At 46.8% G+C, this 27,046-nt stretch overlaps 1 protein-coding gene across 2 annotated transcripts in view; it reads left to right on the top strand.

Annotated features, from left to right (window-relative positions):
* LOC146785536 (unconventional myosin-VIIb-like) overlaps positions 1-27,046 on the top strand; it is a 961,158-nt gene that overhangs the window by 669,306 nt on the left and 264,806 nt on the right. For both annotated transcript variants that reach the window (XM_085634664.1, XM_085634663.1), the window contains exons 30-31: positions 5,866-6,093; positions 6,547-6,714. In XM_085634664.1, the coding sequence (XP_085490790.1) occupies positions 5,866-6,093; positions 6,547-6,714 (396 nt within the window). The remainder of the gene's footprint in view (positions 1-5,865; positions 6,094-6,546; positions 6,715-27,046) is intronic.

The following is a 27,046-nucleotide window of genomic DNA, read 5'->3' as shown; positions in this document are numbered from 1 at the left end:
ACAGGTGTGATTTGCTGAAATTTTTCTTGGGATGTGATTTTTATAGCAACACTCATAATTCTGATATATGTGCTAACAGCAGTTCCCACACATATCAGAATTTAACGGGCAACTCATAATAAAGGGTACGCTTCTTCTTTCCAGACCAGTCGAACTGTGATAAGTCGGAAGATCCACTTCCAACTGTACAACTACAGCCTAGTTGCTATTTTAAAAACTGGTATGGTGAAGTAGACTTGAACACAAAGGATTTGTTTCTCAGGTGGCTTTATTTTAGGTACTACTTTCCAGGGAGTACCTTTCTTTAAGTCATGTTATACTTGCAGCAGACAGGGAGGCAAGTGGAAAGTGGGGCACTTTCCTAAGGAAGGTAAGGAGATGACACTTTGTTCCACCCATTGAGAAGTAGATTCACTCAGTAGAATAACACAAGCATATGATGCAGGGTTTTCAACTCCTACATATCTAAAACCTGCCCCTAAACATAAACTAGAATTTTTGAATTTGGGTCCCTTATTCTCTGCTCCAAGGCCACTGATGCTCTGACCTGTGGTCGCAGGTTTTACACACTTTGGATAGAGCCAAAGAATAGGGAATAGAAGATAAAGAGCAAAATGATGAGTATGATGGAAAGTATCACAATCACCTTGGCAAATGAATGGCACTAAGGACACTGCAAACTATTTTCCATTTACAACATTCCTCACTTTATGATATAATCTTATCCCATAGGCTGATGGATAAAACCATGAAGCTATTCAAAATTAAATGGCACATAGATGAACCTCAATGGTTCCCGTTTGACCTTCTGGTAAAGCCAAAGAAAGCCCTAAGAACCCAGCCTGTTCTGGATCATACTTAGAATACTTGTACACCCTTCAGTAAGGCACCCTTTTCCATCTGAGGCAGGAATGATTCTTTTCAGAAATACGTCGGAAAGCACAGGAGAGCGGACGTAAAAACCATCCTCAAAAATTGGGAATTAGCATCCAGTTATGCTGTTAAAATTGCATTCTGACATTTCAGAAAAGTGAAGCCTGGCTGAAATGAACTACTTTTGAAGAGATGTGTAGGGCAGAGTGGTAGACATACGTTGCAATGAAAATTCATTTTTTGCAAGAAACCGTTGACTCTGCAGTCTAAACTGATGAAGGTATGTCCTATGAGATGGGTTGGGTAACCCTAAATTAATGTCTCTCTGCTTTCAAAACTCAAGGCAAACCTATTCAGGGACTAATAGAGGTTCCTATGTAGGTGCCGTTTGGTAGGCAGTCCTACCTGCGAGCGATGAAACACCATATAGTTGGGTAAAAAGGGAGTGAACAGAGAAAGTTGAAGTTTCAATATTGTGTTCAAAGCCTGAGAGGAGGAGTCAGCACTCCTCAATACCAGATCAGCCCAAAAGATCTCCACAGAGTGCTAAGCCCCAGCGGCAGCTTCACTTGAAGAGAAGGACTCAGGTACTGCCCTACAGGGACAGCAGAGCATAGTGGAGGCATTAGGCATAGACAACTCTCTAAAGAGCCGTAGTGTATAGACACCTCTAAGGCTCTAGGGCTGTCAGTGAACACAGAAAGCTCATGCCTGGCACGCTCAGAGAGAGTACTTCCTCTTCCACAGAGCAGAAGTCAGTTACTCATCAGTGCTTATGAGGCCCTCATCGTTTCACCAGAAATGTTCACTATGACTAGAGATAACAGTGAAGCTGCAAGGACTGCACCTACCAGTCTATTAGTGATGATATTTAGCTCTATTACACCTCTGTAATGCACAGGGGAGGCTTATAAAGGAAAACATGGACACGTAAATGTCACAGGCAAGGGAAAAATGGGTAGACAAGACTGACGCTTACTCCAAGTTTCAGGCGAGCACTTCAGTGCTGGCTGAGTAGCAGACATCACACATCGAGATCACTATTTCAGAACTTCAGGACCCCTTCCCAATAGGTAATTAACTGCACTGGAACGGGAATGAATTGTATCTCGTAATAAACATGCTGGAATTGAAAGCAATTAAAATAGGGTTACCAGCTCTTTCAGCTGCCATATGATATCTGAAATTGATCCTCATTGATGAGACAACCTCTATGCTTCCATGTTTTAAATTAGAAAACTAGGATGTGCAAGGTCCTGCCTCGTGATTAAGGAAGCCCATATTTTACAGACATAAGCACTTGCAAACCAATGCACATTCAGTGTGGAACATTTGCTATACAAAGCATCTCTTGCATAAGCACTATCTAGCAAAACACAACCCTGTCACAAAGGAGAAGTGAGACAAAGCAATTGACAGCAAGATCTTTAGTTGTTCAGGAATACTAGGTATAAACATGTTTTCCACTACTGAAAATAGAAAATGCCAAGACTTTGACAACAGGTACTGGAAACCATGCTCACAAGGGAAAGATTTTACTTGGTCAGGAAGACTTGTTTATGTTTTCTACCTGATATTGATGATAAATATTTTGTTCAGCAGAATGAACTCGGACAGCTGCAGGTTGATTCTGCTGGCGGCAGCTTGCGTGTGACATGACTAGTACATCTGTTTTGTAGAAATGGTAACACTCTCAACATTCTTGATTCCTCATGTGGGAAGAAAGCCAAATTCTCTTCCACAGCCTGGCTTATCAGACCCTGACTTCACAGCTCCTGGAATATTAGAATGTAGGCCCCCTCGAATGGCACATGACTATGAAGAACTTTAAAGTAGGTGAGTGACGCCGGGAACAATTTTACAAGATGGATATAAGCAAAGAAATTGAAATACGTCAGCATATAATGTCAGGAAAATACCTTTGGTCCATTATGGCTCCTCACAACAGATCTTGACACACCTGTTGGTTCTAGCAAAATGTGATCAACAATATTAATTTTTATGTGTCAGCTTATCTACAGTATCTAGAAAGGGTCCACTAAAAGTGATGTCTGAGGTATTTGTTCAGTTAATATATCATATACTAAAATCAATAAGCTTACACCATTTTAGGAGTTAAATACAGCCCTGTCAAGTTTAATTGGCAACCCTTTGTTCCAGTGCACAAGGCCAGTGCAGAATCCCTGCCCAGGAAGACAGCATTTATTGCAGCCTTAAGTTCTGTCTACTAAATGCGTGGCTCAGCTGAAACGTTTCCCCATCCATGAATCATTTATAAGCTTTTTTAAAAGATAAGATGATAATTAAGATGCATCTCAAATTCATACTAAGGCTACCATCAGAGTATGATGCAACTAAAACTGTCTATTCACCCTTTTTCTCCCAAGACCATTTTATGCCTCCAAATAGAGCTTAGGGCAGCCAGGCATGTGAAGTGGACCATAGGTTACTACTAGGCCTGGGCGGTGAACTCCCCTTCGTTTGCGGAGTTTGGGGATATTTTTGCACTTTGCACTCCGTGGAGCCTGCGGAGTTACAAAAAAACTGTTCTCCGCATAGCGGATTGGAGTTTTGTCCTCTTGCCAATGGTAAGTTGGCAAGCACAAGCGAGAAAATCCAACGCGAGACCGCTTCCCAGTGAGATTTCTCAATGTGGGCGTTCGCGGATGGTCGCTACTGCTCATGCTGAGAAACCTTCCGTTCACATCGAGGAAGCTGCCGCTCGAGTAGAACTTCTACTAGAGTGGCAGAAAGAAGCAGCATCCTCTTGCACAGCATGTGATGCTGTTTATGCTGATTTTACAGCTCGGGACAAACACCCGGCTCTAAAAATCAGCGTGAATAGTATGAGGTAATGCACTCTGCTGCTCGCAGAACTCCACGTCGCTTGGCAGAGTTTTTTAATCACTTCGCAGAGTTCCGCAGAAATCCGCAAACTCCGCCCATGCCTAGTTACTACATAGAAGAGGCAAAATACTTTGAGAAACCAGGTCAAATGTTTGATGTGTTGGGAGGAAGCTAGAGATAAACAGGGGAATAAATGATGGATTACCCCTTACCATTGCAAACAGACACCTTTCACTCATCGCGGGAAAAAGTAACCACTGCTACTTTTCATACTTGAGTGCACCTGCAAGACATTAGCAATGCAGATACCTGGTGATTACACCGTCTGTATATTGGGCATATTATACTACTAAATGTCAACTGAATAGATAAGAGTAGGAGAAGCTGTGTTCAAGAACATGTTCCAATAAGGTACACCTCACTTTCCACCTAACCTGTTGTGCTGTGTTGCTGTATGATACACTTAAATAATGTTAATCTGTACAAAGTCTACTCTGAAGATGAATTACTTATCGTTATCAATAATGTGTAATACATTATGCATGCTATATGATATTCAGCATGCACTATAGATTTAAAGGTAGGGCCCTTTAAAGGTAGGGCCCTTTAAGGACTGGAGAAGGAAGGGCCTGTAACGCAGTTTTCATTGTAAAAAATCTTTTGCTTGCTCATGAATGCAAAACCATGTCAACGTCAAGGTATCACTTGGACTTTATTCAAGTGGTAACTGGCTATCCTTTTTTCAATACAATTCAAGGCATCCGACCATGAACGTGTCACTCCTTTTTTTCACAATTAACAATTTTAAATCTGATATATGTATATATATATATGTGTGTGTGTGTGTGTGAGTGTGTGTTAAAGTGTCATGAAAAGCAACAGCAACGTGATGCAAGTAAAATTCGTATGAATACATTTGTGATATTAAAAGACAATTTTGTACACAAGGATCTGATTGGATAGGCACACATTTTGTTTTGTTTTTAGATAGTCCTATCCTTAAGAAAATCAATAAGCCTCTCTGAGTGCAGGCTGGTCTGATATCAATGTTTTTTTAGAACGTTCAACAAACAGTGGGACTATGACATACTATAGTGTTGATTCATGGTTTTCCTCTTTAGTCTTTATCAAATGTGATTCAACCTCTGTGGGTTGACTTAAATTGTGCGGTCTTCTTCAGTCAGCTATTGCTACCAGGGAATTAACTGTAGAGGAAATGTTAGATCTAAGCCTGTTGTTTAGTGACAAGGTTAGAGTAATCATATCATATCATATATTACCACTAGCTTGGCTACCTCATTGGCAGCAGGTAGTTTAGAGATAAAACACTGATACAGGTCTGCTATGGATGATGGTGATGTGGACCTGTTGCCTCTTCTGTCAGTTCTGAACACAGACTCCCCCAATTTTTGTTTGTTAAAGACATAGTAACCAATGTCACTATATATTGGGAGTCGTCTCCCAGTGGCTAGAAGATATTTAACAACTTTTTCAGTTTAGGACTGCTGGGTTTTAAATGGTGGTCATGGACAGGATTAGCAGTGGTGGACCTGATTGGAAGGGCTCCACTTAAAAGAGTGACCCAAGATTTTTGATAAAAGAGTAAGTGACTTCATTTTGCCACATTGTAGGCAATCCTCATAACACTACCCGGACTCCCAAACTAATGGTTTCAATTTGCCTCAGAAGCCTTACTGTAGACTCACTCAAGCTAATTTAGTTCCCTTCCTCTCCCACAGAACTGCATACGGGCTGTTGGATGAGCAAATCAGTTCCCTGACAACCATCACTCACAGCAAATCATGTGTAAATAACATGCATGGTTTGGCTCTCTAGAAACATGTTTTTAGACTCTTGAAATTGGCAGCATTTAAGAAGTAGAATTTTTTCAGAGGATGCAGCCACACACAATCACACACACACACACACGCACACACACACACATGCATACACACACAAACGCCCTGTTTCAGAGGTATTCTATCAGAAAAAGTGGAGACATGGCATGATTCGTAGCAAGAAAATGTATTTGGTGAGGTTACAATATTTATAAGATCATTAAGTTTTGCTCTAGCAAAATGGTACTGTCCTTTATCAATGTTTGAAATGGTGCTTTCCTCATATGCATGACAACTTGTTTGTTAGGTCTGGTCTCTAGGCAGTGGGCGGGCTCATCTGATGGATGCCGTCTCCCAGTGTGAACAGCTGGTAAAAGCACAAGGAGAACAAGAACGCCATGCCCCCTGGCGTCTCTACTTTCGTAAAGAGATCTTCACACCGTGGCACAACTCCAAGGAAGATGCAAAGAGTACCAATCTAATATATCATCAAATTATACGTGGAATTTGCTTTGGAGAGTATGTCTGCGAAAAGGTAGGAGACCCTTTTCTTTCAAGGACTTTGGATTCTGAAGTAAACTGGACTTATGAGAAGGTGCATATAAAATAGGAAAAGGCTATTTGCATATTTGTCTAAATCTTATGAGAAAGGGAGTCATGGCCATTGCTCCTAGCTTTAAAGCGATCTGACCTCTGTGTTACCCAGTGACAGGGAAATTGGCTGTGCACACTCACACAAATATGCTAAGGCACTTCTTAGATGTTAAGGGCAGGATTTGTCATAAGCACAGCCAGGAATATTGGTTTAAGTGTGGAGCAATGTCTTGTTTACTTTAAGGGAAGGTGTTAACATTACAAGAAATAGTTTCCAATCTCTTACAGGGACTATCATGAAAGTATTCCGTGAGAAAGAATTTCCTTAGATCTTTGTATTTTGTTACTAAATTGTTTATTGCATCCTGTTCTGTTACAAAATCATTTATTGCAGGAAGACGATTTGGTGCAGTTGGCTGCAAAGCATCACTATATTCAGTTCCAGAATTCTAAGCTGCCTAAACATATGCAACAGGTTATCCAGGAATGCATACCAGCAAAGATGGTGGTAACAAAAGCAGAAGACCAGTTGGCAAGTCTGATAGCCTCTGCCCTTTCCAAGGTAAGGCTCACAGATGCTGTACACTCATGGCAGTACTGCATATCTTAATAGGACACACACCTACACAATACGTTGTTTTCTACACACACGCACACATATATATATATTTATATATATATTCTTGTGTAAGAGGAGGACCCTCTTCCTTTTACCACCTTCTTAAAGCTCTCGTTTGCACCTTTTAGGACTGCCTTACTTGCATTGCTTGGAACTGATGTATTTTCCCCAGCATCGGACAGGCTGCTGCAGATAGGTGGCTACTGCCCCTGAGTGAACAAGGAGTTCTAGACTGTCCAGGTCTAGGCAGGGCTGACAGGATTTTGGGGATTTGCTTACGCTGCTAACACTGAGAAATGCCACCCGGTGGCGGCTCTGGATTCTGTCCGCGATCTAGACCCCGATTTAGCAGCAGCAACTCCTGGGATGACAGCAGTGTTACCAAAACTCCTGGCAATGTAGGGTGACATGGACATAGGTAGGCGAACTACCGGGTTTCACTGGCAGGTAGATTCTTATATCATCATGGAGTTTGCTGGAAATTCCTCAAAGTGGAAACTCCCACACCTTGGGGAGGGAACACAGGGGTTGACTGGGCTGCTTCCACTCAGATGTTGTGACCAGAGTTTTCAACAGGCCCTGAGAAGAGGGCTTGCTCTCTCCACCGTTTGGCTGGCCAGAGGAGTAGACACTTTGGCCTTTTCCATAAGCATGCTTCAAAATGCTCAACATCACTGAATCCCCGTCTGCATTGGACCCGCATTCTCTGCTCCTGCAATTCTGCTTGGCAGCCTATCACAACTACATCTAGGAAAGGCTCAGAGGTGGTACGCAGACCAGCCATACCAGCCAGTTAACCTACACAACCATTTACGCGTCTTATGGTGGGGAGCCATGCCTTACATGGCAGTCCCAAGCAGAGAAAAAAACAGCACTGCAAGAGCCTCACCTTCTAGCACATTGGTGGTCCCGTTGCAGGTGGCCTGAAGACAAGAGATTTCCAAAAGGGCAAATGGAGCAACCACCGGTTTGGTAGATGCACCACTTTTGACCACTATCACCCCCACCCCAAGAGTTAAAAAACGTGCTTTGTTTGTGTTTGTTAAACAGGCATATGTTCTTCTAGAGTTCAAAAACTGATTGTGGCCAAATTATCAAAGTTCTTTAGTAGTTCTAAATGATTTGAAATTGTTAAAGTTAAAAACTAATGATGTTAAATGATAACTATTTGTTTTTATAAAACATTGGGTTGTTTGTTAATACGTTACACTTCATAAATGTTACAGAAATTTGTGGCATTTGTTTTAGTGCTTAGCATTCGTTAAACCTTGTTAAAAAGGTTAAGGTCTTTGATTTTTAAAACAAGCTAACGTGTGCTGGGGTGAATTTTGCCCCCTTTTCCACTATAATCAGCGCGGCACATAATCTTTTTGTAGTATTAATTGTGACATCACATTCCATACTATTTAAGTATAGCAGCATTGGCCAAACTGCAGCTATTATGTTTATCAATCAATGTAAACCCCAAAAATGTGCATTATTGTAACAGTTTCTATCAGAAAATTTGTTGTCGAAAAACACATATATGCACAACATGTATGATGAACTGCAATTCTTTTTGATGATGTACACATTAAAAAAGTTCTAGTTTGTCAAATGCACCAGTTTTAAAAGCTAACAATAAGTGCAATATGCGAGGATACATTAGCTAATACAGGAAATTATTCTCCTTATCACATTTAAGGGGAGGAATGAAATGTCCTTGCACAATTTAAACTTTGTAATCCATTTGACAGATGCTATTGGTCAGTTTTATACGTATAGTACTTATTTTCTTCAAATTCCTGTAAATTTTAAACAGCTGTCATCTCAAGTGAACCTTTATCCACTCATGGTTAGGGGGCACATTTTGCTATCACACTCTGAGTACTTTACTTTTATCAGATCATACCAGCTTTAGCGTATTCCAACAGCACCTGAGAAAAAAATCTTCAACATCTGTATTTCCATGGAGGGCGCTAGAGAGCCTGGTCCCAAGATGGCCGCTCCCTTGTGAGCGTCCTTGGGCTGAGGGGAATGATCCTGCTTTATCCTGGCTGGACCAAATCAAAAATGTAGGGAGAAATGCTTTTGGAACTCCTCTGACTGCTACTGGGACTCGCCTTAATGGCCGTGGGAATCTGTGAACCGAATTTCAGCCAACTCAATGCTTACAATTGTTGCTGGGCTTGTAAGGCAAAATGGCGGCCAACCCAGGGTGAATACTGCTGGCAAACTGTGCAGCCTCGGTGGAAAACACTGACGGGACCGGGTGGTCCCAGATATGTGAGGATCGAAACAGAGCGGCCTTGTGAGCGAACTGAGGGCTGTGTGCTGCTGGCAGGCCTGACATTGGTGCAGACAGCATCGGTGTAGGAGCTGAGACTGTCAATGCGAAACTGGACTCAAGCGGGCTGTGACAGCACCATTCTTCGGCTGCGGGTGGCCTGAGTACCTGAGGGTGTGTGCATTGAGAGGAGTCCACCTAAGAGTGTGCTGCAGACTGTGTGCCACAAGATTCTAGAGGGTGCTTACGTGTGGTAGACGCAACACATGCACTGAATTACTGGGGCCAGGCATTGCTTTGGGACAATGCCTGATGGTGGATGCAGGACGGCTCGGCCCTTAATGGAGATTGAGCCACGCCTGGTGGTGACTTGAGGCACCTCACACTTTAAAGGAATGCCCGGACAGAGTATTGAGCCTACCCCCTACAGTGGTTGGCACTCTCCTTACTGTGGTGCTGGTGGGTTCTGCATCACTGGGCTAGCTGTCTGCTGTGGCTGAGTGGAGCAAATGGCTAATGCGACAGTAAGCATTGGAATTCAGACGTTGACAATCGGCAAAAGCCACCACAAACAGACCAAGTTGCACGTTGACGCTAAGTGCACAAAGAGTTCAGCAGCAGCTTACTCGGTGGTGCCAAGAGCGGAGAAGGCTGGGTGAAGCGCCTGGACATTAAAACGCTCCTGCCGCACAGGCAGAAGAGCCTCACCTCAATTGATATTCAGATTGAAACACTCACAGCTTGAGTGGATGAGATCTCTGTGAAACGTGACAAACATGAACAATGCAGTTCTGGTGCAAAGGCCCAGATCTCAGCCCTGGAGGATGACTCATAGGGATTTGCCGCTAAGCTCCTGGACATGGCGAAAATCCTGAAAGTCATACAGGCCATGAACGAAGACCTGGAGGCCAGGTCTTGGCGAAATACCCTCTGACTTGTTGGTCTGCCTGAGTCTACTATCAAGGGAAACATGGTGGAATATGTTTGAGTCTCTCCTCTGGACTCTTTTTGGTGTGGACCAGTTTTTGCCATTATTTACTGTAGAAAGAGTGCACCACTCCCTAGGCCCGAGGCCCCCTCCGGGAACACCGCTGAGACCCATAATAGTAAGACTTCTGAACTTCAGGGATCGTGGTACTGTTTTCTGACTGGCAAGGGAACGTCAACGACGATGAAACCCGCAAGATCATGAACTCCATACACTCAGGATCACCATCCGACCCCTGCCCTCACCACATATTCAACAAAGCCGACTCGATGCGTTTCAAAAACAAGGGGACCCTGCACGTTTGTGACCTGGGGTAAGTAGGTAGTTTAACAAAAGAGTGTTCTGGTGAGGTCAAGGATCCTCAGGTAGCGAGGCTACAATTGTTAAGTTGAGAATAATTCAATTGAGTTCATTGATATATTGAACCAAAGGCGGATCCAGTTCAGAATTATATGCAAGGACACAGAAATTTAGAGGAAGGCATCACATTTTATTTGACATCATAAAATGGAGTAGCTTCCGTTTCTGTCATTTTTGCAATTCAAGAGTATACAATATATACAGTGCTCACACATACATAAGTGAGGGTGCGTGAAGTGAAGTGTTTAGTGACAATAAAAAACTTTACATCGCATCAAAAGAACCCAAGCAGTTTAGACAGTTTAAGGGAACTTTGAAATTGTAGTCGACGGCGTTTCGATCTTAGTAATTCAAGATCATCATCAGGACAGTGTAAAGTGCGAGCACGTAGGATCTAGAATAATGGAAAGTAGTCAATTAATAAAGTTCTGTGTCCTAAGAGTATGACTTGATAAACACTGGCGTTGCGGCGAATTAGTAGTTTGTTGTAATAGTAGCGCGGTAGTGTTAATCCTAAAGGTTAAAGGAAAACGAAGCATCGAAGCACTTAATGTGATGCTAGGGCAAGTGGAATAGAATTCAAGGCAGAGCGTTCCTATCAATGCGGGGCTGGTGAAGGTGGAGGTCGTCAGTTAAGGTGCCTTGTATACGCTGTACTGTACGGAAGTCTAGTAACGGGCGGATAGGACTTAGTGTGTTTATGAGTTACACCTGGTATTAAGGAAAGGCGTGCAAGTTGAGACGTTGCGCCATGCGTGAAATTTAAAGCGTTATTCCTAAAAGCCAAAGGAACGAAGCATAGAAGCATAGAAGCATAGAAGCAGTTAATGTGATGTTACGGCGATAGGAAAAATTAAAATTCAAGGCGGAACATTACTATCAATACCATCTACTATGACGTTCATGCAATTTTGCGTTAATTATTTAACCTTTTATAAATTTCTTGAATTAACATTACATCAACGTGTTGTATACAAGTGGCTATATGTGTATCCATATTGCTATGACTGGTCAACCCTGCATTTTGTTTAATTCAGATAGGATTTTTCCTTCTCATGTCAGCCCTACATAATTGCAGCTATTCCGTATATTCTCAATGCTGCATCATTCGTTTTTGCATCCCTCAACCAACATGGCTGCCCCTGCTCAGGCTACAAGGTTGATGCACCACGCTTATGGGCCACGCATGCGCAAATCCACTCCCTAGGCTTCGTTAGCACGCTCCACGTTTACACACGTCACACGCTACGGACTATTGCCAGCGCGTCTCACTCTGGGATTTGCTCACTCCGGATAAATCATTCCTCCAAGTAAGTTAGGCTCCTGCGGACACGCCGCCCGTGCTGCGGTTCCTTCACCCTCTCAATTTTCCTTTTTTTCGCCCTTAGCAATACCGGGACTCTTGACTCTACCTACGTGTCTTTTCCTCAACACGGGCTCTTGCCTCCCATTTAGGATCCCTCGGCCAATTAAGCCTGATTCTCCGGACCTTACCCTTGGTAGTATTCACATAGTGAGTCCCCTTGTCCTTACCACGGATTGCCGCCTTAATTAATCTTCATGCATGGCGCGACATCTCACCTTGCACGCCTCAACTGTAAACCAGGTGCACCTCTTAACCACACCTATCCTCCCGCTACTCAACTTATACAAAGCACCTTAACTGACGATCTTCACCTTCACCGGCACCGTATTGATAGTAATGTTCCGCCTGAAATTTAATTTTTCCAATCGCCGTACCATCACATTAACTGCTTCTATGCTTCGTTCCTTTGGCTTTTAGGAATAACGCTTTAAATTTCACGCATGGCGCAACGTCTCAACTTGCACGCCTTTCCTTAATACCAGGTGTAACTCATAAACACACTAAGTCCTATCCGCCCGTTACTAGACTTCCGTACAGTACAGCGTATACAAGGCACCTTAACTGACGACCTCCACCTTCACCAGCGCCGCATTGATAGGAATGCTCTGCCTTGAATTCTATTCCACTTGCCCTAGCATCACATTAAGTGCTTCGATGCTTCGCTTTCCTTTGACCTTTAGGATTAACACTACCGCGCTACTATTACAACAAACTACTAATTCACCGCAACGCCAGTGTTTATCAAGTCATACTCTTAGGACTAGGCCTGGGCGAAAATTTCGTTCCGTTCGCGGAATTTGCGATAATTTGACATTTTCGCGTTCCGCGGAGAGCGCGAAAATGTCAAAAATTCCGGTTTCCGCAGCTTGGCGATAATTTGTTGCTTGCTCGCGCTGTAAAATAATACATTCTCGCGCGCGCGCGATCGCCTTACCTGAATCCCAGCGTTCGCCGACAAGTTTTCTTGATCCGGTCGCGTTCTCCATGAGATGTTGTATTGTTTTTAGCCATTTGCGCTGTCTCGCGACAGTTCGCGCCCGCAGTGACGTCATGCGTCGCGCGATCACGTCTTTCTTCTCGCGATCATGCACCGCGAGAAAACTCAAAACAAGATGGCCGCGCCCGCAATCAACCACATGGGTAAGTTGGCGACCCGCAACCATGCAGAAAATCTAGCGAACATGCCGGAAAAAAAGTTCCGCATCTTCGCGATATTTCCGCTTGTTTGCGATAATTTTAAACATTTTCGCGATAATTTGCGAAAGTTAATTTCGCAAATTCCGCCCACCCCTACTTAGGACACAGAACTTTATTAATTGACTACTTTCCATTATTTTAGATCCTACGTGCTCGCACTTTACACTGTCCTGATGATGATCTTGAATTACTAAGATCGAAACGCCGTCGACTACAATTTCAAAGTTCCCTTAAACTGTCTAAACTACTTGGGTTCTTTTGATCTGTTTTTCAATGCGATGTAAAGTTTTTTATTGTCACTAAACACTTCACTTCACGCACCCTCACTTATGTATGTGTGAGCACTGTATATATTGTATACTCTTGAATTGCAAAAATGACAGAAACTGAAGCTACTCCATTTTATGATGTCAAATAAAATGTGATGCCTTCCTCTAAATTTCTGTGTCCTTGCATATAATTCTGAACTGGATCCGCCTTTGGTTCAATATATCAATGAACTCAATTGAATTATTCTCAACTTAAAAATTGTAGCCTCGCTACCTGAGGATCCTTGACCTCACCAGACCACTGTTTTGTTAAACTAAGCCTCCTTCGAGACAGCCACTTTCCCGGAAAGCTGGAAACACGGCGAGATCAACGCCCTGCTCAAGAAACTCAAGGCAGACCCCAAAGAACTCAAGAACTTCTGGCCCATCTCTCTGCTCCCGTTCCCGGCGAAGGTCATCGAGAAAATCGTCAACACGCAATTGACCCACTACCTCGAGGACAACAACATCCTGGACCCGTCCCAGTCCGGATTCCGAAGAAACCACAGCACTGAGACAGCCCTCATCGCCGCCACAGACGACATAAGGGCCCAACTTGACAACGGTGAAACATCGGCCCTCATCCTCCTGGATCTGTCAGCCGTCTTCGATACGGTCTGCCACCGCACGCTAATGACACACCTCCAAGAAGTCGGAATCCAAGAAAAGGCCCTGGACTGGACCACATCCTTCCTCTCCAGCAGAACTCAGAGCGTCCGCCTCCCTCCTTTCCGCTCCGAAGCAACCGACATCATCTGCGGCGTACCCCAGGGATCTTCCCTCAGCCCGGCGATGTTCAATATCTACATGGCCCCCCTCGCTCAAGTTGCCCGCCAGCACGACCTCAACATCATCTCCTACGCTGACGACACCCAGCTCATCCTCTCCCTCACCAAGGACCCGCACACAGCCAAAACCAACCTCCACGAGAGAATGACGGCCATCGCAGATTGGATGAAGAACAGCCGACTGAAGCGGCCAAGACGGAGGTCCTCATCCTCGGACCCACCCCCTCGGCCTGGGACGATTCCTGGTGGCCGACCACGCTGGGAAGAGCGCCGACACCCACCGACCACTCATGCAACCTAGGACTCATCCTTGACTCCTTCCTCTCCATGTCGAAACAGGTCAACACCGTCTCCTCCTCCTGCTACAACACCCTCCGCATGCTTCGCAGAATCTACAAGTGGATCCCCATCGAAACTAGACGGACGGTGACACAGGCCCTCGTCAGCAGTAGGCTGGACTACGGCAACGCACTCTACGCAGGTATCCCAGCCAAACACCTACGACGACTGCAACGCATCCAAAACGCTTCCGCCCGACTGATCCTTAACGTCCCCCGCCGCAGCCACATCACCCCCCATCTGAGAGACCTCCACTGGCTCCCCGTCGACAAGAGGATCACCTGCAAGCTACTCACCCACGCACACAAAGCACTCCACAACACCGGACCGGCCTACCTCAACAGCAGACTCAGCTTCTACACCCCCACCCGACAGCTCCGCTCCGCCAGCCGCACCCTCGCCGCTGTCCCCCGCATCCAACGAAAGACCACCGGCGGAAGATCATTCTCATTCCTCGCCGCCAAGACCTGGAACACCCTCCCTACCCACCTACGGCAGACCCAAGACCTGCTCACCTTCAGAAGACTCCTCAAGACCTGGCTCTTTGAGCAGTAGCGGCACCCCCCTCCCCTCCAACGCCTTGAGACCCTCATGGGTAAGTAGTGCGCTCTATAAGTACTATGATTGATTGATTGAAGGGAATGGCACAGCCTTGTACATGAGGTCAATGCCCTGTCCATCTTTCCTGACTCCACCCAGGCGGTCCAGATGGCAAGACAAGAGTAAAACCTGTTGAAGCGTAAACTCCAGGGAGCCGACATTTCTTACGCAGCTGAAGATCATGCACCGTAACAAACCACACATATTTCAGGACCCAAGCAGCGGTTCCCCCTTTGTGAAGCGCTGAATATCGGAGGCTGGTGCAGATGCCTCGAGGACTGCACCAGGAATTGATGCCCATCAGAATACATTAAAAATGGATGACGCCCGACTGGAGAAGAATAGGGCCCCCAGAGAAACACTGTACAGTTATTCTATGCTTATCTCTGTGGTATCAGGTGTGCATCCCAGTTGCTATGACAATGCTGGTGGACTAGTCTTCCACATTAAACGTGACTATGAAGAGCCCAGAGATGGACATAGCATGGGTCCCAACTGCGTTCAGGACTGCCTGATGCACTACTACCTCCATTAGGTACCCCTCGGCAAGTGTCCTGATGACAGGGCGGTGGTTGGCCAGCACTCTGACACTCCCAGGGGTAAACCCCATGCATGTTGGTTCCAATGGTTCTACAATGCAAAGGGTTGTCTGCTTCTGTCTGGTGCACAAAGGGAGGTGGGGAGGGATGTGGTCCACCAGCTGGTTGAGGGAGCTGGTGTGGGTGAGGGTAAATCTGGATTCATCATAGCAACATGCAGGCACTTGTAGGTTTTAGCCAGATCAATAAAGATATCAACACAGACACCTAGGGGTAGCTTTATGAATTTGTCACATAATGTAGCGCAGCAAGTCACCTTGCTATGCTGGAGTGTGTGACGGGGAAAGGACAGGAATGCACCTATTTAATGCAATATGGCACATTCCTGCCTTTTCCTCAGTACTGGCGCCCTTTCGGAAGCCTAGCGCCAATGCAGGCACATTTGAATTATGGTGCAACGGTGCCTGCATTGCAAGCAAGATTGTTTTTGTGCACGAAGGGGCACCTCCCTGCACAAAAACAATCCTTAGAGGCAAATGTCTCTGTGTGTGGCAGAATGCAGGACACATAGAAAGAGGACGTAACAAGGAGAAATAAAGATATTTCTCCTTGTTACGCCTCTCCTGGGAAGGCACATCTTTTTGCCACATTCCCAGGTTTACCAGTTCTGGTAAATCTGGGTATGCATCAACAACCATGAGAGTTTCATAGGAACACCCATGCAATGCCCATGGAACACCTCCCTTGTGCAGAGTAAGGCAATGCAGCAATTTGTACTGCGTTGCTTTACTCCAGATTTATGGGGCCACTCAGGGCCCCACAAAGTGGCCTTGTGTGACTTCATACATCTCATTTAGGACTTGTTTCAGTCTTGCATCACCCTGCATTGTGCAAGAGCAATGCAACTCTGCTCATAAATATGCCCCCTAATTCGGCTCAGGCTGTTTTTACGCATCCCCACCAAGCAGTTCAGATCACTCCGACAGCCCTTAGAGTAAGGCAGCGATGACTAGCAACACTTCTACACACTTCTGGTTTTTCAACTGGAATGTCTGGGGGCTTAACAACCACAGGAGGAAGCAACAAGTCCTTGCCCACTTGGACAGACATCAGATAGACTAGTTTCTGACTGCACCTCTAACTCTTGACAAAATCACAACATTGATATCCGACCTTTTTACTTGTAGGGCTGCGGGCAGAGTTTTTCAAGCTTTACCGCAGAGTTCTGAAAGGCCTACTGTCCACAGCTTGTGCCCCTTTTACTGAGAGTCTATAACGAATCGCTGGAGAGAGGCACGCTTCCCCCCTCTTTCTGAGAGGCCATGCTCATGACACTCCTAAAGGTGGACAAAACGGCTGAGCACTGCGACTCGTGACGCCCTCTATCCCTCATAAAAGGGAATGTGAAAATCCTTGCCACGGTCTTGGATAATAGATTACTTCTTCTGCTGCTGGACCTTGTTCTTCTGGACCAGGCAGGCTTTGTACCTGGCCGGTCTACCTCTCATAACCTCTGCACTCTTTTCGCTCTTATTAACCAACGGAATCCACAATTGAATGCAGTGACTGTCTATCTAGGTGCCAACAAAGCATTTGACTCTCTGGAATGGTCTTTCATTTTTGCTGTCTTTGAGAGGATGGGATTCCCCACCAGTTTTATTACATGGATCAAGCTACTATACACAGGCCACAGGCCTGACCACTAGGGTGAGGCTGGATGGGCTGATTTCAGACCCCATACTGCTTGGTAGGGGCAGTAGGCAAGAATGCCCTCTCTTGCCATTGCTCTACGCCATTGAATCTGAGCCCCTCGCCTGCGCAGTACAGTCGCTGCATGCACAGCATGTGCTGAATTTTATATCTTGCAAACTTCTGATCTTGTTTTATGTGGATGACATGACCTTATACTTATGCAAGTTTGTTTGTAGTCTTGGCCCGGTAACAAGAGAATTCTCACCATATAGAGCACTCTCGGGCAGTGCCATTAACTGGAACATGTCAACAATATTGCCCCTTACTACCAGAACTCCTGTGGCCACACTACAGTATCCCATTCGGTGGTGCTCATCATCAATGAAATATCAGGGTGTTTGGGTCAGCAGAGATCTCAACACAGTACTATCCGATAATTATGGGTTCACCATGGCCAAAATTGTAGACCAGGTGAAAAGCAGGCGCCACCTGCCCCTCTTTCTCATGGGGTGGATCGCCCTGATGGAAATGGTAATTCTACCCCAGCTGCTTCATTTGTTTGACGGCGTTCCAGTGAGGTTAACCAATCGATTATTTTTTACCCTGCTCTCATATTTGATTTTTCTTGTGTGGGCTGTTAAACAGCCCCAAATCCACTGAGATGTTCTCACATTGCCCTTTGAATCGGGCAACTTGGCCGCTTCAAACTTTGAACTATGCTACCTGTGCACTCAAGCACACCTCGCTCTTTGGTGGATGCATCCTGTGAGGTCTTCACTATGTAATATGTCTTTAGTGCATTCTCTGAGCTTTGGTAACTAACAGCTTGACACCTTAGTAAAGTTATAACACAAAAGGGAAAATATTTGTGTTTTTAGTAGTATACTTACCCTGTCCCTTTTGGCAGAGAAGGGTACCTCTCCTTGTTTATTGGAGTGCCTATACAGCTTGTGAGCACCTTTGATAGTTTGTTTGGATTGGCGATGGTGTTGACCGTTCTCCAATACTTAAGAGATTATATTACATGCATTCTTCTTGACTTCACACTCTTCTTCTTTCTAATGTGAAATACCATGGTATGTGGAATGTCCGATCAGCTGGCCCTTGGATTTTGACAAGTAAGATTTAGAGGAGTAGACCATTTTTGCAATTTGTGCAGATCATTCCATTATATTAACAGAGGCTTAGGTAACATGTTTGTAAGGGATTAGGGTTGATCTGATTCTTCCTTCATCATTAGACTGTAGTGCAGGGGCATCTGTCAGTAAATAGAGAAGCCAGAATTTGTTTGACAGTAATATGAACAAGATCACACTGATATTCTCTGATGGATCACATTGGGTACTACTAACTCTTAATCATTCTCCTGAACTCCAAGAGATTCTCAGTCGCTCTAAACTTTGCATGTAGGGAAATCCATAATTATACAGCTTGAATAGAGAAAGAGGTGCCACCAATGATTTTATTTCTGTAAGCTGGAGTTATTAAACATGGTGCCTCATGGAACATAGGTTCCTAAGTTGGAAGTATTTGGTGATTTTTGATTGTACGAATTCCGGTTATTTGATGTTTTCCCCCTGTAAAGGATGAGTGATGTTATTCCTTCTATGTATTTTTTGGCGAAATCCAAGATGTGGATAAATGTGTCAAAGCATTTTCATTGTGTAGAAAGTTGATTTAAACAGCTTGTCTACTTGAGTATTTTTGAAAAGTGCATGGTCCATAATAACTTCAAGATTTAGTACTTCTGTGGCTATTTTGGTGGTGGTTCCAATTCATCCGGCAGAAGGATAGTGGATCGTGATTTTTCCATTCACAGCAGGTCAGTATTTAGCACCAACACTCTTCAACCTTTACACGGCAGACTTGGGGAAAGCCCTCCAAGGAGCAAGCTTGGCAAACCTGAAAATCGGACAGCAACGACTACACGTGCTCCAGTATGCCAATGATCTGGTGATTCTCGATCACACCAGAGTTGGTTTGCAAAGAGTTTTGAATGTATTAAACATCTACAACCAGGAAAACAAGCCTGTGACTATCCCCGGGAAAACAAAAGTTGTGGCGTTTGGTAAATATTTGAGGAAAACATGCTTAAAGTGTAGACTGGGCAGTAACAACATAGCCACGGAAAGAGCATACCACTACCTAGGAGTGTGGTTGAACGATAAAGGCAAGGCAACCTTGCACCAGGCTAAGACACAAGCCAAAATACAAGCCACCATCTACGCACTGTGCAAAACTACAAGGTAAATTGCACAGCCCTACCACGAAACCTATTATGAGAGTAACAAAATCTAAACTGCTGTCACGGTGGCCGAGGGTCCTCGCCTCAGGATGGCGCTGATGCTCTATAGGGGTCCACCCCTCAATCCTTCCCCAGTCCGGACTACGTGTTATACACACGGACTCGGAAGACAGGTGAGCGAGGGAAGGAATGGGAGGAACATTAGGGAAAGGAACCTGAAAAGACACAAACACACAATGAGCACGACTGTATCTTTATCCCCGTATTTGTTTTGCTACTCAATCCCCTCTCATCCTCCTCTTACCTGCACCTCCTCTAACCACTCGGAAGGAAGGCGCGAGACCCAGGGCTCTACCCGCTATCCGGTTAAAGGGAGTCACTGGCCAACGGGTGATAGTCTGGAACGGGGCCCGCTGGGGATCTCGCAGGCAGGCGTACACAGTTCCTCTAGGAGTAAAGGGCAGCACTTAGAGACAGTGCTTAATACTCCAGAGCGCACTGTATCTCAAGGTTAACAATAGGAAACAAAAAGGAGGTGTTTTTCCGAACACACGGAACGGTAGCTGGTCTGATCAGTACTCACGGTTGAGAATGAGACAAACGGTGCAGAGCGCTTCCACTCTGTACCCGGAAATCCATGGGCAGAGGAGCGCTCCGTTCGCGCTGCCACTCTGAACCTGGAACTCCGTGGGCAGAGGAGCGCTCCGCTCGCGCTGCTACTCTGTACCCGGAACTCCGTGGGCAGAGGAGCGCTGGAGCGGTTTCCAGGAGCTTGAGCGTTTGTGGGCAGAGATTCTCTAGTGCCGTGATTCTGAGGTCGGTACACCAGAAACGGGCTTGCCAAGGCGGGAACAGCTACTTCTTGCAAGGCGGGTCGAAGACAGGACCGGGGAGCCAAGATAGACGAACTTCCAGGAATCATCGGCAACGCTCTCTGCGCGCGCTGGGTTATATCCGCTTTGCCTTGCGTAACCTGGATCACGTGAGACAGGCTCCGCGGAGCCTTCTGGGGAGTGTAGTTCGTGTTGCGTTCGTATCGCGCAACGGGAGTTTGTGATACTGCGAGCAGCACTTCACCGGGTCTCGGTTCGTGACAGTACATCCCCCTCTCAGGCGCTGGGAGCAGCCCCGGGTTTACCCGGACAACGGCGGTGAAAAGCAGCCACCAGGCGTGAAGCGTGAATTGCCGCCGCAGGCTCCCCAAGAATTTTCCTCAGTTTGGAATCAAGCACTCTTTGCACCACGTACTCGCGTTCATGTTGCACCCACACGGGAGGAGGGACCTTCCTGATGGGACAAAGCGAGGGTTTGAGCAACGATACGTGGAACACGGGATGAATGCGCATGTGCGTCGGGAGTCGTAGTTGTACGGCCACGGGGTTGACGTGCCGCACCACCGGGTAGGGGCCTATGTACTTCGGATTGAACATACTGGGTTTCTTGAATGTGATGTTCTTCGTGGATAACCACACCCTATCCCCCTTGTGGTACATGGGATTGGGCCTGCGGTGTCTATCGGCCTGCGTCTTATATCTCTCCTTTGCTAAGCGTAGGTTTGCGCGGGCTGCGGTGAGGGTTGTGTGTATCTGTGTGAGCCTGCGTTGTAGATAGAGAAGAGCGAGGCGTTTTCGAGGGAGCAAAAAAGGGGTGAAACGAGGACGAAACCCTGAGGAAAGGAAGAAGGGTGTGGGTTGTGTGGATGCGTGTGTCGTGCTATTATAAGCGATTTCGGCCACCCACAACCAGTCCACCCATGCTTCGGTTGCTTTGTCCACGTAGCAGCGGAGGTACTGTTTCAGGGTCTGGTTGAGGCGCTCGGTTTGTCCGTCGGATTGGGGGTGGAAACTCGTGGAGAGGGAAGATTGAATGCCCAGCTCCGTACACCAGACTTTCCAAAAACGGGCGGTGAATTGGGAACCTCGGTCGGACATGATTTCAAGGGGAAGTCCATGTAGACGCACTATGTTCTTTAGCAGGAGTTTTGCCAATGTACCCGCGGTGGGCACCTGTTTGCAGGCGATGAAATGCCCCATCTTTTTGAGGTAGTCGATGACCACCACTATTGCAGTACAGTTTTGATCCTTCGGCAGACCCACAATGAAATCGACCGATGTTTTCTCCCATGGATTCATAGGGGTCGACAGCGGAAGTAGGAGACCTTGTTTTTTGCCATGGTCGGCCTTCATTTGGGCACATATGGCGCAGGTTTTCACCCATTGCAGAACATCCGGTCGAACCGACGGCCACCAGAACTGCCTCAGAACCTTTTCAAGGGTTTTGGTTCCCCCCATGTGACCTGCACTTGGGACTTCGTGACACCAGCAGAACACGATTTTCCGGAGACGAAGAGTTGGGACCAACACCCTTGAGCCACGCATGGGGATGCCCTGATGCATTCGCCATTCCTTGTAACTCCGAAGCCAGGATGTCCAGGCAAATGTCTGTATACCTTGTTTCACTCCGTGTATGAATGACTCCGTTTCCGCTCTACCCACCACCTTATCGGGGGATATGATGGGTTGTTCGGGATCCACCGAAGGGAGACAGGACGTGTCCTGGCGAGATAAGGCGTCGGCCTTCCTATTCAGTGTCCCTGGTCGAAAGGTAACGAGGAAGCGGTATTCCGCGAAGAAGAGCATCCACCGCTGTTGACGGGGAGTGAGATGTCGTGCCAACCGCAGGAACTGGCGGTTGCGATGGTCTGTGTAGACCGTCACCTGATGTTGAGCGCCCATCAGCCAGTGTCTCCATTCCAGGAAGGCTTCTCGGATGGCTAGCAACTCCTTCTCGGCGATCGTGTAATTTCTTTCTGCAGGGTTCAGTTTCCTGGAAAGGTATGCCACGGGATGGAGTTGCACGGTCTCGGGATGTCTCTGAGACAGGACAGCACCCACGGCGATGTCAGAAGCGTCTGCCTCCACAATAAAAGGAAGTTCGGGTTCGGCGTGCATCAAGACGGGAGCAGAGGTGAAGGCCGTTTTGAGCTGTTCGAACGCCGTCTGCGCCTCAGGGTGCCAGGAAAACGGTACTCCCTTACGTGTCAGTCTTGTGAGCGGAGCTACTAACTGCGAGAAATGGTGGATAAAGCGCCTGTAGAAGTTTGAGAAGCCCAGAAAACTTTGCACGTCTTTGACGGTTTGTGGCGGCGGCCAGTTGGTAACGGCTTGTATCTTGCGGTCCGCCATGATCTGTCCAGCGGGAGTTAGCAGGACGCCCAGGAACTCCACTGTAGTCACGTGAAACTCGCAATTAGTGAGCTTGCAGTACAAGTGATGTTCTCTTAGTGCTTGTAGGACTTGTCTCACGTGGACGACGTGTTCTTCCGGGTTGGCTGAAAAGATCAGGATGTCGTCGATGTATACGACAACGAACTTATCCAAAAAGTCCTGCAACACCTCGTTAAGGAAGAATTGGAACGCTGCAGGGGCGTTGCAGAGCCCGAAGGGCATCACCAAATATTCGAACAACCCATACCGCGTCTTAAAGGCCGTCTTCCATTCATCCCCCTCTCTCATCCTTACTAAGTGGTACGCCCCACGGAGATCCAGTTTGGTATATAGTGCGGCCCCCCGCACCTGGTCTAGCCACACCGGTATCAATGGCAATGGATATTGATTCTTTATCGTCACGGAATTGAGAGCGCTATAGTCTATGCAGCAGCGTAATTCGCCATTGGCCTTTGGGATGAAAAAGAGCGGGGACGCTGCGGGTGACCGGGAGGGACGTATGAATCCCAATGCGAGGTATGTGTCTAAGTACTCACGGAGATGGCGGGTTTCAGGACCCGTGAGCGCGTAGATTCTACAACACGGTATGACGGCATTGGATTCCAGGTCGATACGACAATCGTAGTCCCTATGTGGAGGGAGTACCTCTGCTTTTTTTTTTCAAATACGTCTTGGTAGGAGTAGTACCTTTCAGGTAGTACCACTTCTTTTTCTTCCGCCGTGGCGATGTATTGAGGAGACGCCAGGAGCATGGCCGGAGAGGAAGCAGGAACTGTGCAGTGTTGTTGGTACTCTGCGGAACAAAAGGATATCGTGTTCATAGACCACTCTATGGTAGGCTCATGTTGTCGTAACCATGGTAACCCCAAGATGAGCTTACACCGGGGAGCTTGGATGATGTTCAGGGCCAGCCATTCCCCATGAGTCCTCCCTATAGTCACCCAGAGGGCAGGTGTGACGTACCGTATGGGTCCGGATTCCAACTCCTTCCCGTCCACAGCGTAGACGAGTTTGGGTGTTTGTTTAGGCAAGAGTTGCACTCCCAGTCTCTGGGCTTCGGCTTTATCCAGAAAGCAGCCAGTTGCCCCGGAGTCGATCATGGCCCGAATCCTCTGAGTTGTATTGTTGATGACTATCTCGAGCGTGAGGAAGAAATGGTCAGGTTCTTTGGCGGTGTCGGACTCCATAGAAGGGATAGAGTGATAGCTTGAAGGCTTCCCTTCCTGTTCCTTCAAGCCCGAGAGTTTCCCGCCCCTCCGTCACCTGTCACTGCGGCGGCTTGACCAGCACGAGTCCGTCCATACTTAGGTCGTACGGGGCATTCTCGGAGATAGTGCCCCTTTTTTCGGCAGTAAGGTTCGGGTTTGGTTGACCCAGGATCTGGAGCACGTGTCTGCTCATACGAAGAAGGGGTCTTCCACCATCGCTGCACAAGTACGGGGTTGCGGGTCAATCTGGGCTATAACGTCTTTCAGCTCCTCCGTCAACCCTCGGTAGAAGATGGCGGACTGTTTCGATTCTGGCCAATCCGTTTCTGCTACCAGTCTGCGGAAACTGTTGAGGTATCCGATAAAGTCGTTGCTACTTTGTTTGAGGTCTAGAAGATCACGGTCCGCGGAGAATGTATCGGCGCGTCGATCGAAGGTTCTCTCGAACTCTGCCCGAAATGCGTCCTTATCATAAAGCAGAGCGTCGTCTTTTCGGACAAGTGGGACCGCCCATTGAGCCGCTTCTCCGGTGAGGTAAGAGATGAGGAATGCCACCCGTGATTGATTGGTGGCAAACAGTTTAGGTTTACAATGGAAGTGTAACATAATCTGTGTCATGAACACCTGTACTTTCTGCATGTCCCCGTGAAAACTTTCTGGAGGGGCCAAGGGGACGTGCATGGGTATCTCAACCATGACCTGGGGTGGAGGAGGAGGACCTATGCTCCCTGCATCGAAGGGATTACGTTGTAAGCGATCTATCCGGGAGTGTAATGCGGCCGTTTCCTGTCGAGACGCGGCTAGCTCTACCTGTTCCTGGGTTTAGGCCGCCACTACGTCTTCTAAAGTGGCCATCCCCTATGTCAGTGCAATCAGGAGGAGTGATAATCCGTGGGCCGATGATTCTATCACGGTGGCCGGGGGTCCTCTCCTCAGGATGGCGCTGATGCTCTATAGGGGTCCACCTCTCATCTGTCCCCAGTCCGGACTACGTGTTATACACACGGACTCTGAAGACAGGTGAGCGAGGGAAGGAAAGGGAGGAACAGCAGGGAAAGGAACCTGAAAAGACACAAACACACAATGAGCACGACTGTATCTTTATCCCCGTATTTGTTTTGCTACTCAATCCCCTCTCACCCTCCTCTTACCTGCACCTCCTCTAACCACTCGGAAGGAAGGCGCGAGACCCAGGGCTCTACCCGCTATCCGGTTAAAGGGAGTCACTGGCCAACGGGTGATAGTCTGGAACGGGGCCCGCTGGGGATCTCGCAGGCAGGCGTACACAGTTCCTCTAGGAGTAAAGGGCAGCACTTAGAGACAGTGCTTAATACTCCAGAGCGCACTGTATCTCAAGGTTAACAATAGGAAACAAAAAGGAGGTGTTTTCCCGAACACACGGAGCAGTAGCTGGTCTGATCAGTACTAACGGTTGAGAATGAGACAAACGGTGCAGAGCGCTTCCACTCTGTACCCGGAAATCCGTGGGCAGAGGAGCGCTCCGTTCGCGCTGCCACTCTGAACCCGGAACTCCGTGGGCAGAGGAGCGCACCGCTCGCGCTGCTACTCTGTACCCGGAACTCCGTGGGCAGAGGAGCGCTTGAGCGGTTTCCAGGAGCTCGAGCGTTTGTTGGTGGAGATTCTCTAGTGCCGTGATTCTGAGGTCGGTACACCAGAAACGGGCTTGCCAAGGCGGCAACAGCTACTTCTTGCAAGGCGGGTCGAAGACAGGACCGGGGAGCCAAGATAGACGAACTTCCAGGAATCATCGGCAACACTCTCTGCGCGCGCTGGGTTATATCCGCTTTGCCTTGCGTAACCTGGATCACGTGAGACAGGCTCCGCGGAGCCTTCTGGGGAGTGTAGTTCGTGTTGCGTTCGTATCGCGCAACGGGAGTTTGTGATACTGCGAGCAGCGCTTCACCGGGTCTCGGTTCGTGACAACTGCTCACTGTTGCTGGGTACGCATCTCATGCATTCCCAGGAAAGATGGAAAAGATGATGGAAAAAACCCAGTGCCGGTGTTATAAAAGGCTTTTCAGGCTCCCTAAGCACACACAAAATGCCCTGATTCGGCTTGAGTTTGGCCTGGTATAACAAAAATATGAATGCAGGAGCACATTGGTAAAATTCTGGTTTAAGACAGTAAAAGGCCAGAATGGATCCCTTAAGGAGGTATTAAGAACCATATTTGAGGGGGCACCGAACCCATGGCAGAAGTACTGTCTGAAGATAGTGGCTTAGTTGGGCTTAACCACAGCGTCCTGATCCAAAGAGGGCGCTAAATATTCAAACCGCCCAGATATCAAGGAATGAAGATATAGCTAGACTCAAGGACATCAGAGGGTTGGTCGGCCTAACTAAACATATAAGTCGCATAAAATTCAGCCATATAGGAACAATCCCCTAGGAAGGAAGTGCTTGAAAGAAATTCAATGGGCGTGCCTAGTCCCCTTGCCAATAAAGGAACTGAACCCAGGCTGGAAATCACTGAGCAATATAAACCAGATGCAGGTTGTGTAACTATAGTGCAGAATCATTGGTACACCTAATATGTTGCTGCCCTGCAACACTGACGCAAATTGTTAAAACCAATGTTTTTAAGGCAGGGGCTCAGAAAATGCAATGACGCAGTGGCCCTGCTCGAGTCCTGCACAGAGCACTTGGATCTGGCCAAATTTGGCATATTCATGAATTTGACACGAAGGATCTTATTTGAAAACAGCACAGAAGAAAATTGTGCGGTTGCAATTGTTGAGACTCCTGTAGTAACAGAAGGAAACGAACTGTGAGGATCCCCTCCGGAAAAGTATTGCATGGTCCCCACAAGACCCGCAACTCATTAAGCGACTTTTTTTCAAGAACATATAAGGAGCAGGGACCTTTCTGAATGTAATTTTAAACCAATGTATTTTAGGGTAAAAGACACTTTTTACAAATGCGATGAGACCGGTGTTCAAATGGTATTTTTTATGTTTATATACGATTTGATATATGTATTATAATGGTGTGAGATACGTATTTATACAATAACTTTGATATCGTACTGCAACTTTGCAATGATTTTAAGTAATTGTGCAAATAAAATAATTCATTCAGGTCAGTATTTTCATTTTTTGATGCATTTAATATTAGGTGGTTCCATGTTATCC

Source organism: Triturus cristatus, chromosome 11, assembly GCF_964204655.1.
Source record: "Triturus cristatus chromosome 11, aTriCri1.1, whole genome shotgun sequence".
NCBI classification, from domain to species: Eukaryota; Metazoa; Chordata; class Amphibia; order Caudata; family Salamandridae; genus Triturus; species Triturus cristatus.
Note: the sequence above shows the minus strand (reverse complement) of the source record. Positions and strands in the feature narration are given on the sequence as shown.